General features: G+C 39.5%; 3 protein-coding genes across 3 annotated transcripts; all 3 read right to left on the bottom strand.

Moving 5' to 3' along the window:
- Positions 1 to 150: 150 nt before the first annotated feature.
- LOC121757379 (histone H3.2) lies at positions 151 to 798 on the bottom strand. The gene has a single exon (XM_042152933.1). The coding sequence runs from the start codon at positions 727 to 729 to the stop codon at positions 319 to 321; it is 411 nt and encodes a 136-aa protein (XP_042008867.1). The 5' UTR covers positions 730 to 798; the 3' UTR covers positions 151 to 318.
- Positions 799 to 4,986: 4,188 nt separating this feature from the next.
- LOC121759414 (aspartic proteinase-like) lies at positions 4,987 to 5,865 on the bottom strand. The gene is made up of 3 exons (XM_042154986.1): positions 5,580 to 5,865; positions 5,414 to 5,478; positions 4,987 to 5,295 (listed from the first exon to the last, which is right to left on the bottom strand). Exons 1-3 carry the CDS (start codon positions 5,713 to 5,715, stop codon positions 5,182 to 5,184), a joined length of 315 nt encoding a protein of 104 aa, XP_042010920.1. The 5' UTR covers positions 5,716 to 5,865; the 3' UTR covers positions 4,987 to 5,181.
- A 69-nt stretch (positions 5,866 to 5,934) lies between these two features.
- On the bottom strand, positions 5,935 to 9,284 carry LOC121759413 (DUF21 domain-containing protein At4g33700-like). The gene is made up of 11 exons (XM_042154985.1): positions 8,985 to 9,284; positions 8,793 to 8,869; positions 8,623 to 8,706; positions 8,390 to 8,503; positions 8,211 to 8,297; positions 8,000 to 8,139; positions 7,823 to 7,910; positions 7,269 to 7,342; positions 6,681 to 6,808; positions 6,334 to 6,587; positions 5,935 to 6,246 (listed from the first exon to the last, which is right to left on the bottom strand). Exons 1-11 carry the CDS (start codon positions 9,160 to 9,162, stop codon positions 6,202 to 6,204), a joined length of 1,269 nt encoding a protein of 422 aa, XP_042010919.1. The 5' UTR covers positions 9,163 to 9,284; the 3' UTR covers positions 5,935 to 6,201.
- Between the last annotated feature and the right edge of the window lie 6,273 nt (positions 9,285 to 15,557).

Genomic DNA, 15,557 nt, shown 5'->3' with positions numbered 1-15,557 from the left:
AATGAATCAAAATAACAAATTGAAAATTTAAAGCTAAACCCAAACAAATCAAACTCAATAAAGGATCATATCCATCTTCATATTGATTCATACTTCTGTTGAATTTTGATTGAAATAACCAGGATAGCTATGAATGAAATGAAATAGCAATGATTTCAAATAACATTGATATATTTATACGAGATCAAACGGCAGAACAAAGATGAAATCAACTTGTTCTTAACATACATTCAACCATAGATTCAGCAGCAATAAGATCAAAACAAACTACCTAACCCTGATTAACACTTAAGCACGGCAACAGCACGATTAAAATGATTAGGCCCTCTCGCCCCTAATCCTCCTAGCCAACTGGATATCCTTGGGCATAATCGTCACCCTCTTAGCGTGAATAGCGCACAGATTGGTATCCTCAAAGAGTCCAACAAGGTACGCCTCGGCCGCCTCCTGCAGCGCCGCGACGGCGGAGCTCTGGAACCTCAGATCCGTCTTGAAATCCTGCGCGATCTCACGCACGAGCCTCTGGAACGGGAGCTTGCGGATGAGCAGCTCCGTGGACTTCTGATACTTGCGAATCTCACGGAGAGCGACGGTGCCGGGGCGGAAACGGTGGGGCTTCTTCACTCCGCCGGTGGCCGGAGCGGATTTCCTGGCGGCCTTGGTGGCCAGCTGCTTGCGCGGCGCCTTGCCGCCAGTGGATTTGCGGGCGGTCTGCTTGGTGCGAGCCATTTCTAGGGTTTGTGAGAGGGGGAAATGGAGAGGATTCGAGATTTGAGATTGGGGATTTGGGAATGAAGAGGGAATGGATTTTCAGTGCTGATTTATAGTGAAGTTTGTGTGAAATTTGAAGTGGCGGGAGGGAGGGAGAATTGGAGCGGTTGGATTTTGAAATTTTTGGTGGACGGCTGAGATTGTTTGTTGAGATGGAAGGATGAGAAATGTGGATTGTCGGATGGGAGTTTATCAACGGTTGAGATTTTGAGATTGAGAAAGGGGCGGATCGCGGATTGATGATGTGGGCAACCTGGATGTATTAGAAGAATTTAATTCTATTGATTTCAACCAACTCAAAATATAATTTCACAATCTCTTTTGGTGTTCACTAACTTTATTTATTTTATCTTATGTGAAAATTATCAATATTTAATAATTATATCAATCACATTCTAATTTTTAACTTATCAATTTTGTGAACTCCTATAAATTTATTGAAACTTTACTACACCACTAGAATTGCGACATATCAGATGATGATCTATTATATTTTTCCAAAAATAAAATGTATACGCAGATCAATGTGTTGTTTTAATTTTTTAATAATTCGCTAAAAAAGATTGCTTGAAGTGATACAAATTGAAATGATTTGGATAGAATTGTTGACCGAAAAACACGAAATGGAATAATGCAATTGCTAAAAATGTATTGTAGACAAATTTTAAAGTTGGGATATAAATTAGGGATGGATTCGATCTACACTATAATATAGCATTGGTTATGGAGTGGAGTACTAAATTTTACTACTTACTTTCACTTAAAACTAACTTTTCATTATGTAGTAAAAAGTTAATAGTACTTTACAGTTTACATTTGTAATGACTAGTTTATTAAGGGGGGGAAAATATGTAACATGGGTTTATGGTTAATGGGCTTTCTGGAGTGGGCGGATAGAATTGTATGGTGTTTAGTTCAGCCCATCCAGAATGATAAGCCTATTTGTTAGAAAAAGAAAGGTATAAGCTTGTAGGATAAGCTTTGTATTAGCTTGGAGGCTAAGAAATACATGAGCTTGGAGGCTAAGAAATACATGAGCTTGGTGCCCAAGAATATATTAGCTTGGTGCCCAAGAATACTTGTAGCACAAGCTTTGTAATGCCCTATATAAGGGTGTCATATTGTTGAAGAAAATAATCAAGCCTTTTACCAAAATCCTTCTTCTTCTTAGCCATTTAACATGGCATCAGAGCCAGCAACGATTCTTGGAGCTCAAAATCAATCTCATCATCGCTCTTAAACCTCTCCCAACCTCTTGGCCAAGAACCTGTAAAAGGCAGAAATGTCAGAAACTGAAAAGGTGATCACCGGCGACCCGAACTCATCCGAAGCGGATGAGTTTGCACGTCTCTTTTCAAATTTCATGCGAAAAAAGCCTCATGCAAAACCAACCACCAGAAAATCCCGACAAACCAGAAAAACCAATATACAAGACCGATTCTCAACCCTTGACAGTAGGGTTTAAACTCAACGGAGAGTCACTACTAGGACTTGTGTCACCTGCCGCTTCAGTCTACACCACGTCAGAGACTTGTCCAGCGGAGTTGCGTACTGCTTCCTCTGGTAGGTACACTCTAGTAGGCCGGTCTCTGCTAAGATGTCCAAGATGTACTTCTTCTGTCTCAAGAATATCCCCCTTGGTGAGCGAAGGACTTCAATTCCCAAGAAGTACTTGAGATCACCTAAATCCTTCATCTCAAATTCTTTGAAAAGCTTCTCCTTCAAATTCTCAATTTCCTTTGCATCATCGCCTGTAATAATCATGTCATCAACGTACACAATTAAACAGGTAGTCTTTCCCTCGTGCCTTTTCAAGAACAGTGTATGATCTGAATTGCTTTGCCTGTATCCATAGCTCTTCATTGCGTCTGCAAATCTACCAAACCAGACTCTCGGTGACTGCTTTAGCCCATACAGAGTCTTCCTCAATCGGCATCCTTCACCTGCCTTGAACTCATCAGAGAAGCCTGGTGGCGCCTCCATATATATTTCCTTTTTCAACTCCCCATGAAGAAAGGCGTTAGTGACGTCGAACTGGTACAGTGGCCAATCTCGATTGGCGGCAATGGAAAGTAGTACTCGGACTGTATCCATCTTAGCTACAGGAGAGAACGTTTCTGAGTAGTCTATTCCATAAGTCTGAGTGTACCCTTTAGCCACCAGTCGAGCTTTATACCGCTCGATACTTCCATCCGGTCTCCGCTTAATGGTGAACACCCATCTGCACCCAACTGGTTTCTTTTCTTCGGGGAGTATACACTTGTCCCAGGTGTGGTTACGCATTAAAGCATCTATCTCATTTTTCATAGCTTCTCTCCAATGCTTGTTCCTCATCGCTTCATCGGCTGACTATGGGATTTCCTCCTCGTCGTAGAGTGCTTCCTCGAACGCCTGAGCCATCTCAGTCAGGTGCCCTTTTGCCAAGTTAGCAATAGAGTATCTTGTCTTTCTGTTGATTCTTTCTGGACTGTACCTCTTTGGTGGTACTCCCCTGTTTGCCCTTGGAGGTAGTATATATCTCCCAGTGTCAGGATCGACTCCCTCAACTTCATCCATTTCAACTTCTTTAGGTTGATCACTATTCTCCCCCTGAGTCTCATCCACAACACTAGTTCCAGTAATCTCATTTACAGGGGCAAGAGTACTTACATTCGATATCAGGAGCGGAGAGTCACTACTAGGACTTGTGTCACCTGCCGCTTCAGTCTGCACCATGTCAGAGACTTGTCCAGCGGAGTTGCGTACTGCTTCCTCTGGTAGGTCCACTTCTGGTACACTTGGCATTGACACCCAGCTTAGTGGGTCACTATTAGGTGTCCTAATATCATCCTCCCCTGACCGCTAAGGTGGGTATAGAAGTACTCTGATTCAAGAAAGTCACAATTCATGGTCGTGTACATACGATTAGATTTAGGATCAAAGCATCTATAACCCTTTTGGTTCACCCCGTAACCCACAAATACACATTTAATAACGCATGGGGATAATTTTGTTTGTTCATGTTTTGGTATATGGACAAAGACGGAGCAGCCAAAGATCCGAGGTTTTAGGGAAAGATGTTGAGGAATGGTCGTGTATAGGGCTAAAGCAGTCACCGAGAGTCTGGTTTGGTAGATTTGCAGACGCAATGAAGAGCTATGGATACAGGCAAAGCAATTCAGATCATACACTGTTCCTGAAAAGGCACGAGGGAAAGACTACATGTTTAATTGTGTACGTTGATGACATGATTATTACAGGCGATGATGCAAAGGAAATTGAGAGTTTGAAGGAGAAGCTTTTCAAAGAATTTGAGATGAAGGATTTAGGTGATCTCAAGTACTTCTTGGGAATTGAAGTCCTTCGCTCACCACGGGGGATATTCTCGAGACAGAAGAAGTACATCTTGGACATCTTAGCAGAGACCGGCCTACTAGAGTGTAAGCCAGCCGAGACCCCAATTGTACAAAACCATGGCTTGAAGATACAAGATGGAGCTGAGGCCGCAGATCGAGGGCAATATCAGCGACTAGTTGGGAGACTCATCTATTTATCTCACACTAGACCTGACATCGCTTATGCTGTAGGGGTTGTAAGTCAATTTATGCATCAACCCCAGGCCGAACACTTAGAAGCTGCACTAAGAATAGTTCGATATTTGAAGGGAACCGTCGGACACGGAATAGTGTTTAAGAAAAATGGAGACTTAGACATCCATGGGTATACTGATGCAGATTGGGCAGGTAATCCAGTGGATAGAAGGTCGACTTCAGGCTACTTTACATTCGTTGGAGGACTTGGTAACGTGGAAGAGTAAGAAGCAGAAGGTGGTAGCCCTGTCTAGTGCAGAGGCAGAATTCAGAGGAATTAAGAGTGGTCTGACCGAGATCATGTGGTTGAGGAAATTGATGACAGAGATTGATTATATTCCAAGTAAGAGTCAGTTATACTGCGACAACAAAGCCGCCATAAGCATTTCAGAGAATCCAGTCCAACATGACCGAACAAAGCATGTTGAGGTGGATAGACACTTCATCAAGGAAAAAATTGAAGAAGGAGTGGTCGAATTCCCTTTTGTACGTTCTGAAGATCAACTAGCAGATATACTGACCAAGACAGTTAGCTCAAGGAGTCTTGAAGGAGTTCTTGACAAATTGAGTATCGGGGATCCCACTACTCAATTTGAGGGGGAGTGTTAGAAAAAGAAAGGTATAAGCTTGTAGGATAAGCTTTGTATTAGCTTGGAGGCTAAGAAATACATTAGCTTGGAGGCTAAGAAATACATGAGCTTGGTGCCCAAGAATATATTAGCTTGGTGCCCAAGAATACTTGTAGCACAAGCTTTGTAATGCCCTATATAAGGGTGTCATATTGTTGAAGAAAATAATCAAGCCTTTTACCAAAATCCTTCTTCTTCTTAGCCATTTAACACTATTTCCATTGTTTGGTTGAAATTGAAATGGGGAATGGCTGAAACCGAGCCCAATAATCAGCGCTCGCAACTCCTTCTGCACCAATTGCATGGTTGATTTGAGTTATAACAGCCTGCAATTGTAGGACATCCACAACAGATTCTTAAGGCCATCGAAAGAACATAATACAGCAGAAAGCAAAATCAAATTCCACCTATCTTTTCGATATTATAGTGATGAAAAACACTTACAGTTGGACCAGTACACAAGGATGTCCCAGAGTCCACAATAGCAGCACAACCACCATCACATAAACCTGGTGCCATTTCACAAGAGTGTCCACGATTTAATGATCTGAAATACAATCTCTTTATGTAATAAACTTCTGCACTAGTTCAGCAGTGTTGCAGAACTTACCAGTTGACTGGTTGCCAACAAGGAAGTCGCCCACTTCAATCTGCAAAAGGAAAGATTTGAGCATGACTACTGCGGCCTCGACCTCCTTACGCCTTTTTTGCCTGGCATCTTCCATACTGAAAATTGGACAGATCATATATGAAGCATTACAATACAAGGGACAACATCATGCAATGAGGAGCAGAGTTAACTACAAACTACAGCAAAAAATGAGAGCTCGAACACAGACGGAGTATTTTGATACAGCGAGGGAAGGGAGTGTATCTGCAAAATGTGAAAAAGGAATACGGACCACTATATGAATTCAGTCCATTCACAATTGAAAATCAAATGGGTAAAATTTAAGTTTCAGAGAAGCAGAGCAAAGAAAATATTCACTGCACTCAAATGGGTCAAATTACATATAATCACGACGTTCCATTATTATTCGTGGCACGAATCACCTTGATTTTTTTAATCGAATTTCATGAATCAATAACTCTCTCAATTTCTTACATATATCCAACCAAAACTAACACTCCATATGATAAAATTTACGAAAAAAGTCACAACAACATCTTCAACGTGGTATCATTGTTGTATATCTAGCTCTCGCATACAATTACGCTATGTATATATATGGTCACGACTCATCGACATGGTGATCCGTTTCATCGAATATCTCTTCCTGCAAGAGGCAACCCACCAAATAATGTAAGAGAATATGAAAATTAAGGGTTTAGAGAAGAACACTACAATGTACTATTAACTTCACCTGCAGAAGCTCTTCTATCACATCTTCCATGGTGATAATCCCTACTGCCTCTTCTTCTTCGGGGAGCTTTGGGAGCGGACTTCCATCCATTTGCAGAATGTCCGCATACATGTTTTTAGTCCATTTCTTGCTCCTAGATGGGTTTTTGAAAGAACCATTTCCATTGTTTGGGAAACTCTTCCATTTCTGCAGTGGTCTCTTCGTCTTCGCAGTTTTTTCACCGTCCACATCTATCCTCACATCCTTGGTTGGATCTACGGGGTGTAATAGTAAGTGGTTATGATATTTGTAGCTGCAGAGACATTTATCTTACGACTAGAAACCAACACGGATTGCATGCGACTTACTATCTAGTGGCGCCTGGCTAGCAGGCTTGTCGGTTGTATTGGTATACTGCTTTACAACTACAGCCATGTGACTGTGACCCTTCTGGAATTCATTCAAGATGTCATATAGTGGCAATGTTTCTGCAACCCTTAAGAGGAAGTAGAGGTATTAGCACATTTTCCATATGTCAAAACTAAACGGGAGGCGTTCACTTTTGGTGCAAATTTAAGTTCAAATCCAGCAAAGTATGGGGTAGATTCTATCGATTCGAGCTACACCTCATCAAATGATAAATGTGCAACTATCAAGACTTGGATTGTTTAGTTCACTCTACATATTAGGCCACATATATGTTCACCAGCAATTAAACAACAATAGAAGAATGCCTAAGGCTCGAGCTGGAGCGTTAAACAGAAATAGCTAGGTAAAGTAAGTGCATGAGTAAGAATAGCTGCACATGTATCCAGTTGCTAGCTCATATGACTAACAACGAGCAATATTCTGAAGATAATCGTCTTAATGAAGCATAGAAATAACTAATTTCTGGTAACACATTCAAGGCCTCATTTCTGGATAAAAGTTTTGGAGTTTCAGTGTTTCAAACGTACCTTGGAATTCTGCGAATTGTGACACTTTTTACTGGTACTGTATCTTCTGAATGAATGGTTAACAAGTTTTTCACCTGGAAGGACATAGGTTAACAAGAAAAGTTGGAGGTATTGCATATTAAGCTAAGAGTTATGGAAATCGCATTAAATATAAGTTCATGGTTCTCTAGTAAAAATTAAAAAACAGTGTAGATAAAACTATAAATGCAGATTCCATTTGAAAAAGAATGTGATAGCTGAGGTAATCTGATGAGAATTCTCATAAAAGTAGGTGAATATGTGAAATACTATAAAAGTCCCCTTACTAGTTTACATTCGTTACTACTTCGTGTTTTATGACTTGCTCATTTACTGATTCTCCTCTCATATCTATAATATTGACTGAGGATCACTAAATATTGGGATCCCACTAACTAAGAAAAAGCTTATCTAAAGAATTTAAAATTACAGATCCTAGTCAATGCCCCAATTGCTTAGGTTTTGGAATATTAACATAATAGTGCATCCAAATTCATAAGAACTTATAATCTGAAACCAAAATACAAAACATGTACCAGAACGAGCCCAATGATATTTGTAGGTTGCTCGTAATAGACAGGCACTCTACTATGCCCTTTCTCCAAAATGAGATTCATCATAGTCCTACAACAGGGGAAGAATAACACTAGTATTTCACAACACATACAATGATCAAAGGAACTAAGTTGTTGAGTCCCAAATCATCCATATACCTATCAAGCTTGGCATTTATGTCGATTGAAAAGATGTCCGATATCGGGGTCATGGCATCACTAGCAGTTTTGTCACTGAGCTCGAGCGCCCCAGCAATAATCGTTGTCTCATCATGCGTGAGCTCTCCACCTTTACCAGCCTACACACCACCAATTAGGGCTACATTTGATCGAAATTACACAGCCAAAGCATCAACTCAAATGTCCTTACCTCATTGCCATGAAAATTAACAAGCGTTTTCAGCTCAGCGCGTCGAAACAAAGTTCTATGGCCATCACCAAGCAAGAGGTCCAACAACTTCATGACAAAAAATGCAGAAAATATTAAAGCCTATAAACTTATCAAATCAAATACTCCATATAATAGAGTGAAGAAGAGGGAAATGCTACCTTGCTTATGGGATATGCAAGAGGAAAACAAATCCAAACAAGAACATGAACGGCTGGGGCAACAGTTGCTCCAATAGCAAGCCCATGCCTAGTGCAAACGGATTGTGGTATGATCTGAAATTAATTAGGTATCAATCATTAGATTACCAGACTCTTACATAATTTAATCGCAAAAGGTAAAGTAATTAGCAATCACACGAGCTTCTTCAATAGTTTAATCGAAAAAGCCCTACCTCACCGAACAGAAGAATCAGAGTGACGGATACGAGAATCGCAACCCAAGCAGAAACGATGCCGTCGAGGAAAATAGGAAGCGTCTGAGAACACAAACACCTAACAGCATCAATCTCAAATTATTGAATTCCGCATCATAATAAACAGAGAAGAGAAATTACTACTCTACCTCCATAGCTGCGGCATTGCAAATTAGCAAAGTGCAGAGCAATAAGTGCTGGTTTTTCACAACCGGAAGTATCTTCGCTGCAAATAACAATACAAAAGCGATGAAATTCCATCTCTCAACTGAAAATTTTTCCGAATTTGTGCTTCAATTTCTCCCCAATTCGAGTGATAAAAATAGGATAATCAGACGCACCGGCGTGTATCTGGTCCCTTGGAGTTCCAGACTTGGCGAGGACTTCGAGATCGACGAGGCTGAGGGACATGAGCCCGAGAGTGAGCCCCGACATGAGCCCTGCAAAGAGCACCAGAAGCACGATCACGGCAATGTGAATGAAGAATTCCGCCTCGCAGCAGGTGTACTCCACCCCCATTCACCGAATTTCTGGATTTTGCCTGTGTAAAATGGAGGAGATTGGTGAAGAAGAGAATAGATTGGATTTTTTTTTTTTTTTTTTTTTTAGAATGGAGAGTGGATTGTGCTTCTTCAATTGGTGCTGAATCTGCTGATTCTCTTCTCTTCTCTTCTCTTCTCTTCTATATACTGGAAGCTGTCCACATCTCACTCAGCATGTGGTCCACGTGTCATTTTCTCATTATTTTCTGATTTGTCTTTTACTATCAATAATTTTTTACACAGCTACTATTTCAATTATTTTTGGTCATTTGTTTCCTGCCGAAATTTTATTTCCACAACTAATTTTATTTATTCCACATTTTCGTTGAATAAAAGAAAATAACTTATATCCAAATTTAGACTATAACAGAAAATTGACTAAAGTTGATAAAAAAAATTATAAGTACGTAATTAGAAACACGATTATCAACAGCCATAAAGTTACAGTTATAAGAGAATGGGCCCCACAAATCAAAATCACTATTGCAACTTGGAAATATGGTAAAAGGAACTTTATTTAATTTGTGGGGCAATATTTCGCAAAGGCCAGCTAAATTAAAAACATACTAGCAATGATTTGTCTGAGTCATGTCAAATTAAAAATAATACAGTACTATCATAGTGAAAAAACGTATTCTCGAAGATATCATACAAATTAAAAATAATTTATCCGAGTCAAGTAACCTAATTTATTGCGATTTCTAATTTGAAATTCCATAAGGTAATAATTTATTTTTGAGTTACTTATTCAAAAATGACGTAAATTTTGATTATTTGGCGACTTTTAGCCTACGTTTAATATATGGTCACAAATACTCCTATATCAAACTTATCACCATTGCATACACCGCCAAAATTGATTTAATTTATTATTAAAATGATAATGACATCACACATTCATGATGAGTAATTTATGTTGTAAGAGCATCCACAATAGCGCCTAGAGCACCGCCTAGCCGAGCGCCGGCGCTAGGCGGTGCGCTAGGCAGTCTATTGCAGCTGCCCAACGATTTTCGCGAAAAAAAAACCGCCTAGCGCTCGGCGATTCCGTGGCACTAGGCGGTGCGCTAGGCGATCCGCTAGGCGCTATTGCAGCGTCCGGATCGCCTAGCGCACCGCCTAGCGCGAATTTTTAATTTTTTTTGTTTCCGAAACACTATATATACGCGACTTGCCCGACATGCGCCAAACGGAGGCTCATATTCGACTCCAAAAGGATTTAATTGAAGAGTTATGGGCGCGGAGGACTGCACGACAGTAGTTTTTTTTGTTAATTATGTAATTTTTTTTAATTAATGTACTTTTTAAATTTTAATAATGTTATTGAATTTTCTCGTATATGTATCGTAAATTAAATTGCGTATTTTGTGTGATTGTTAATTATTTGTTTTATATAATTTTGAGTGATGTGGCTATTGATGTGGCTGGACTATTTATGATGTGGCTAGGCTATGGCTGGGCAATTTATGATGTGGCAGGAGGATTTTTAGTGTTGATGATGTGGCAGGAGGAGTTTGTGGCTAGGCTGTGGCTGGGCTATTCCTATTGTGGATGGCCTAAGGCCATCCACAATAGGAATAGCCCAGCAATAGCCCAGTCATAGCCTAGCCACTGCCACATCATCAGCACTAACAATCCTCCAGCCACATCATCAAAACAAGCAAATAGCACAGCAATAGCCCAGCCATAGCCTAGCCACATACTATCCACATCACTATTAACAAATATGTACAAAATGAAATAATTAATAATCACACAATATACGGAATTAAATTTACGACACAAAAATAAGAAAATACTAATATTAATAAAATTTAAAAAGTACATTAATTTAAAAAAATTACATAATTAAAAAAAAACTAACGTCGTGCAGTCCTCCGCGCCCATAACTCTTCAATTAAATCCTTTTGGAGTCGAATATGAGCCTCCGTTTGGCGCATGTCGGCATGTGCTTGGAGGCGGCCGTCTTCATCGTGGGGTACCCCACTCCGTACGTTAGGGGCGGCAACGCCGTGGCTTGGACCAGCTTCATTATCGTCGTTGGCCCAATCAGTCAGTTGTCCACCTTCATCTTCGACAATCATGTTGTGCATGATTATACAGGCGTACATTATATCAGCAATGCAGTCGACGTGCCACAAACGCGTTGGCCCCTTAACTGCCGCCCATCGAGCCTGGAGCACACCAAATGCGCGTTCCACGTCCTTGCGCGCCGACTCCTGCCGTGCCGCAAAGTAGGCCTTCTTCTCATCTCCTGGGCATCGGATCGTCTTCACAAAGACGGGCCACCTAGGGTATATCCCATCCGCCAAGTAGTAGCCCATATCATGTCGGTTGTCGTTGGCGACAAAACTGATGGCCGGACCGACACCCTGACACTGCTCGTTGAAAAGTGGCGACGAGTTGAGGACGTTGAGGTCGTTGTTCGAACCAGCTATCCCAAAATACGCATGCCAAATCCACAGCCGGTAATCAGCTACGGCCTCGAGGATCATCGTGGGATTCTTTCCCTTGTAGCCGGTAGTGTATATCCCCTTCCAGGCGGCGGGGCAGTTCTTCCACTCCCAATGCATACAATCTATGCTGCCTAACATCCCTGGGAACCCATGCTGTTCCCCGTGCATCCGCAGCAGATCCTAGCAGTCATCGGGGGTAGGGCTTCGAAGGTACTGATCACCGAATATTTGAATCACGCCCTGACAGAAATACTTCATACACTCCAGGGCAGTCATCTCACCGATGTGGAGGTACTCGTCCCACATGTCTGCAGCGCCTCCGTAGGCCAACTGCCAGATTGCCGCAGTGCACTTTTGAATAGGAGTGTGGCCGGGTCTGCCAGCCGTATCATGCCTAAAGCGGAAATACAGATATCGTTGCTCCAATCCGTTAGCAATACGCATAAACAGGGACCTGCGCATCCTAAAACGGCGCCTGAAAAGGTTGGCGTTGAACCGCGGCTCCTGTACGAAGTAGTCTTCGTATAGGCGCTGATGTGCAGCTACGTGATCACGATCAATCACCGCTTGGCGGTGTACCACTGGTCGAGGTCGAGGTACCGCCGGCTGCAAGGCCCTCTGCATCCATTGATCAATCTCACGGTTCGTATATGCATCTAACGCTTCGTTCATTATACTCTCGTACTCCTCAGCATCCCCACCACTCCCACCACTACCACCGGCATTACTCATTTTCTAGGTGTTGATCTTGTACAGAAATTAAGATAGAGAGAGTACTCGTTAATACAAGTGGTGTGAATGAAAATGACGGGCAAGTCGCGTATATATAGTGTTTCGGAAAAAAAAAATAAAAATTCGCGCTAGGCGGTGCGCTAGGCGATCCGGACGCTGCAATAGCGCCTAGCGCACCGCCTAGCGCCACGGAACCGCCGAGCGCTAGGCGGTTTTTTTTTCGCGAAATCCGCTAGGCGGCTGCAATAGATCGTCTAGCGCACCGCCTAGCGCCGGCGCTTGGCTAGGCGGTGCGCTAGGCGCTATTGTGGATGCTCTAATAGATGCGATGAAGTGAAAACGTTTTATATGCGGCACTTTGGTAAAAGTCCAACTCGAGTGAACTAATCATTAGGTCAAAATTGGGGCTATTTTTTTTAGAATAATGCTATGCGGTCACATTATGGCCAGCCATAAATTAATTAAATAACAAAAAAAATAATTTTTTTTTTAAATTTTTTGTTTAATACTACTTGATTTTACTTTTATATCATTTTCATTATATGTTGCTCAACATGTTAGTGTTGCTCTTTCGTAGTTTTTGCTCAACTTATTACTACTGTCATTTCTTGATTGTTGCTCAACGTATACAGTAATTCGTGATATTAATGTGTTTTACGTAATGGAATTCAAAGATAAGTATCAACTCACAAGTCCATTCACACACATATAAATTTATATCGGTAATTCTAATTTTTTTATACATGTAAATGGACTAAATTAACTCTTTATGGCCAGCCACATTATGGCCATTTAGCATCACTCTTTTTTTTAACAATAGTAACCTTTAAATTTCACCAAAATAGTGTTGTAGTCAAAGTTATAGCTATTTTTCTCCTATACCTGATCATTTGATTATTTGTCTACTTTTGGTATTAATGGATTTTTGAATTATTGCCAATTTTTTCTAAAAATATTCACTAGGTATTAAAAATAACTAACATCTCACCTTAAATCATTATAAATAATTGCTGGTTTTAAATACTTTTTGTAATTATTGGAATTCAAATAATTTCGCTACAATCGAATCGAATTATTGTATGAAATAATAAGATGCCTACCACAGTACCACCGAATCACAAATATTTGGTCGCATGTGATTCGAATAATACATGTGTGATGACATCTAATTATAATATATATTAGTGACCATTAATTAATGACACTTTACATTATGGCACAACTTTCATCCACGCAACCGCTTATTTTAATTTAAGAGCTTAAGTTAGGCTTATAGGTGTACTTATTTGATCCCTTAAATCAGTCAATAATTTGAGAACTAAAACCATTTTCAAGCATTGAATTGTAAAATAAATGGATTTGATTTTCTAACGCCCAATATCAGTACGCTAGTATTAAACTCAAATACATTGGCAAGGGCTAATTAATGGTGATTTTGGACAATTTCGATAAAAAAATTCAACGCCCAATTATATCAGTTCGCCTCTTATGGTTAGTTCATTTTCTTTAATTCATGAATGCTTATTGCAATTCATACATGTTTATATATATCTATTGTTCAATAGTTCTCCCAATATTCATACTAAAAATCGATTGTTCATTTCTTTAATTTATGAATATTTTATTGCAATTCATACATGCTTATCTATTGTTCAAGAGTTTTAGCATGATCTGTGTCTAAATCTAAAAATGTACAATATATACTGAATATAACATTTTTATAGAAAGAAACTCAACCCGACCCAATATTGGGTACCCGACCCGACTCGTTCTATGTGCTGAAGTGATAAAGTCAGTGATATAGATATAGAAACTTGCAGATTAAGGTGATGCGAAGAATCAATGTGTTGTTAATGACTATCGTTGGATATGAATATCCTTGTTTCATGCCCTTGAAAGCTCAAGTTTTTGTCTACTAAATTTGATCTTTAGTAGTATTAACCACAATGTGTACATATGTCAATTCATGAATGCTTATTGCAATTCAGACATATTTATCTACAGGTCATGAGTTTTAGGCATGATTTGTGTCTAAATCTAAATATATGCAAATGCAATGAATTAAACATTTTTGTTTGACTACTTCTAAATAAGGATTTTTGTGATGGTTTGTATGGGTCATGGTTCGAAAATGCACAACTAAATAAAATTTATTTCAACTCAGTTCCAATTTAATGTACCAAAGTGACCCTTATTAGTAGTAAGGGCTAATGGTGATTTTGGAGAATTTTTATAAAATTAACAATTACTATATCCGTCTTTGAAAAATGGAAATTTTGAAACAATATTGGTTTTAATGCACAATTGATAAAGTAATTGAGAAATGGAAAAAATAGGAGAGAAAAATGGATAAAATATGAGAGATGAAGAGAAAAAATATTAAAAGTAGTGTTACACATGGATTGTGGGTCCACTTCCTAAAAAAAGTTTATACTTACGAACAAAAATGTAAATAGTTTCTATTTTTAACGGATATATATAGTATAAAAAATATGGTAAGATCTTAAACTCTCGTACCTCTAGCTAATTGTTACTGGATAGCATCAAGCATCTGGTAAATGACTTATGAGATAATTTGTGCAATTTTGAATCTTAGTGATATATCATTTCAGTTTTTAAAACTATGGAACAAACCGAAATTGGACTATTATAGCTCGAAATCCAAACATTAACTGTCTATCTGAAAAAATTTCAGTTAGATTATTCTGCAACACAAATAAGATTGGTCCGAAAGCCGTCGTGCCGGCTCAAATGGCATCCATACTTACACATAAGCAAACTACAAAGAAAACATACAAAAAATGTAATACTTCCTCAGTCCGCCATTAAATGTCTCATATTTGACCGGCGCGGGTTTTAAGAAATTGTTTGACTTTATGAAGTAAAGTGGGTAAAAAAGTTGGTTGAATGCAGGGTATATTTTTATATATTGGTTTTATAATAAAATGTGAGTTGAATGAGTTAGTGTAATGTATGACCCACTTACCAAATATGGTAAAAGTGAAATGAGACATTTATTGGCAGACGGACGAAAAAAGAAAAATATGACATTTAATGGCGGACAGAGGGAGTATTAGGACCCAAATATTAAAGTGTAACTAGTATAACCCCCGCGTGTTGCGCAACTGACAACATTCGTAGTTAACAAATGTATACATAATCGTATACTTCAAAAGTTTTGTAC

Source organism: Salvia splendens, chromosome 12 (assembly GCF_004379255.2).
Source record: "Salvia splendens isolate huo1 chromosome 12, SspV2, whole genome shotgun sequence".
In the NCBI taxonomy this organism is placed as follows: domain Eukaryota; kingdom Viridiplantae; phylum Streptophyta; class Magnoliopsida; order Lamiales; family Lamiaceae; genus Salvia; species Salvia splendens.
This window is presented reverse-complemented; position numbering and strand designations above follow the sequence as displayed.

Excerpts from the sequence above, each read along its gene's own strand:
- LOC121757379 (XM_042152933.1), bottom strand. The coding sequence starts at position 729 with ATGGCTCGCACCAAGCAGACCGCCCGCAAATCCACTGGCGGCAAGGCG.
- LOC121759414 (XM_042154986.1), bottom strand. The coding sequence starts at position 5,715 with ATGATCTGTCCAATTTTCAGTATGGAAGATGCCAGGCAAAAAAGGCGT. Across the intron at positions 5,479-5,579 it reads TGTTGGCAACCAGTCAACTG|GTTTATGTGATGGTGGTTGT; the intron begins GTAAGTTCTGCA and ends AAATGGCACCAG. Across the intron at positions 5,296-5,413 it reads CCTTGTGTACTGGTCCAACT|GCTGTTATAACTCAAATCAA; the intron begins GTAAGTGTTTTT and ends CTACAATTGCAG.
- LOC121759413 (XM_042154985.1), bottom strand. The coding sequence starts at position 9,162 with ATGGGGGTGGAGTACACCTGCTGCGAGGCGGAATTCTTCATTCACATT. Across the intron at positions 8,707-8,792 it reads GCAATGCCGCAGCTATGGAG|ACGCTTCCTATTTTCCTCGA; the intron begins GTAGAGTAGTAA and ends TTGTGTTCTCAG. Across the intron at positions 7,911-7,999 it reads ATAAATGCCAAGCTTGATAG|GACTATGATGAATCTCATTT; the intron begins GTATATGGATGA and ends CCCCTGTTGTAG.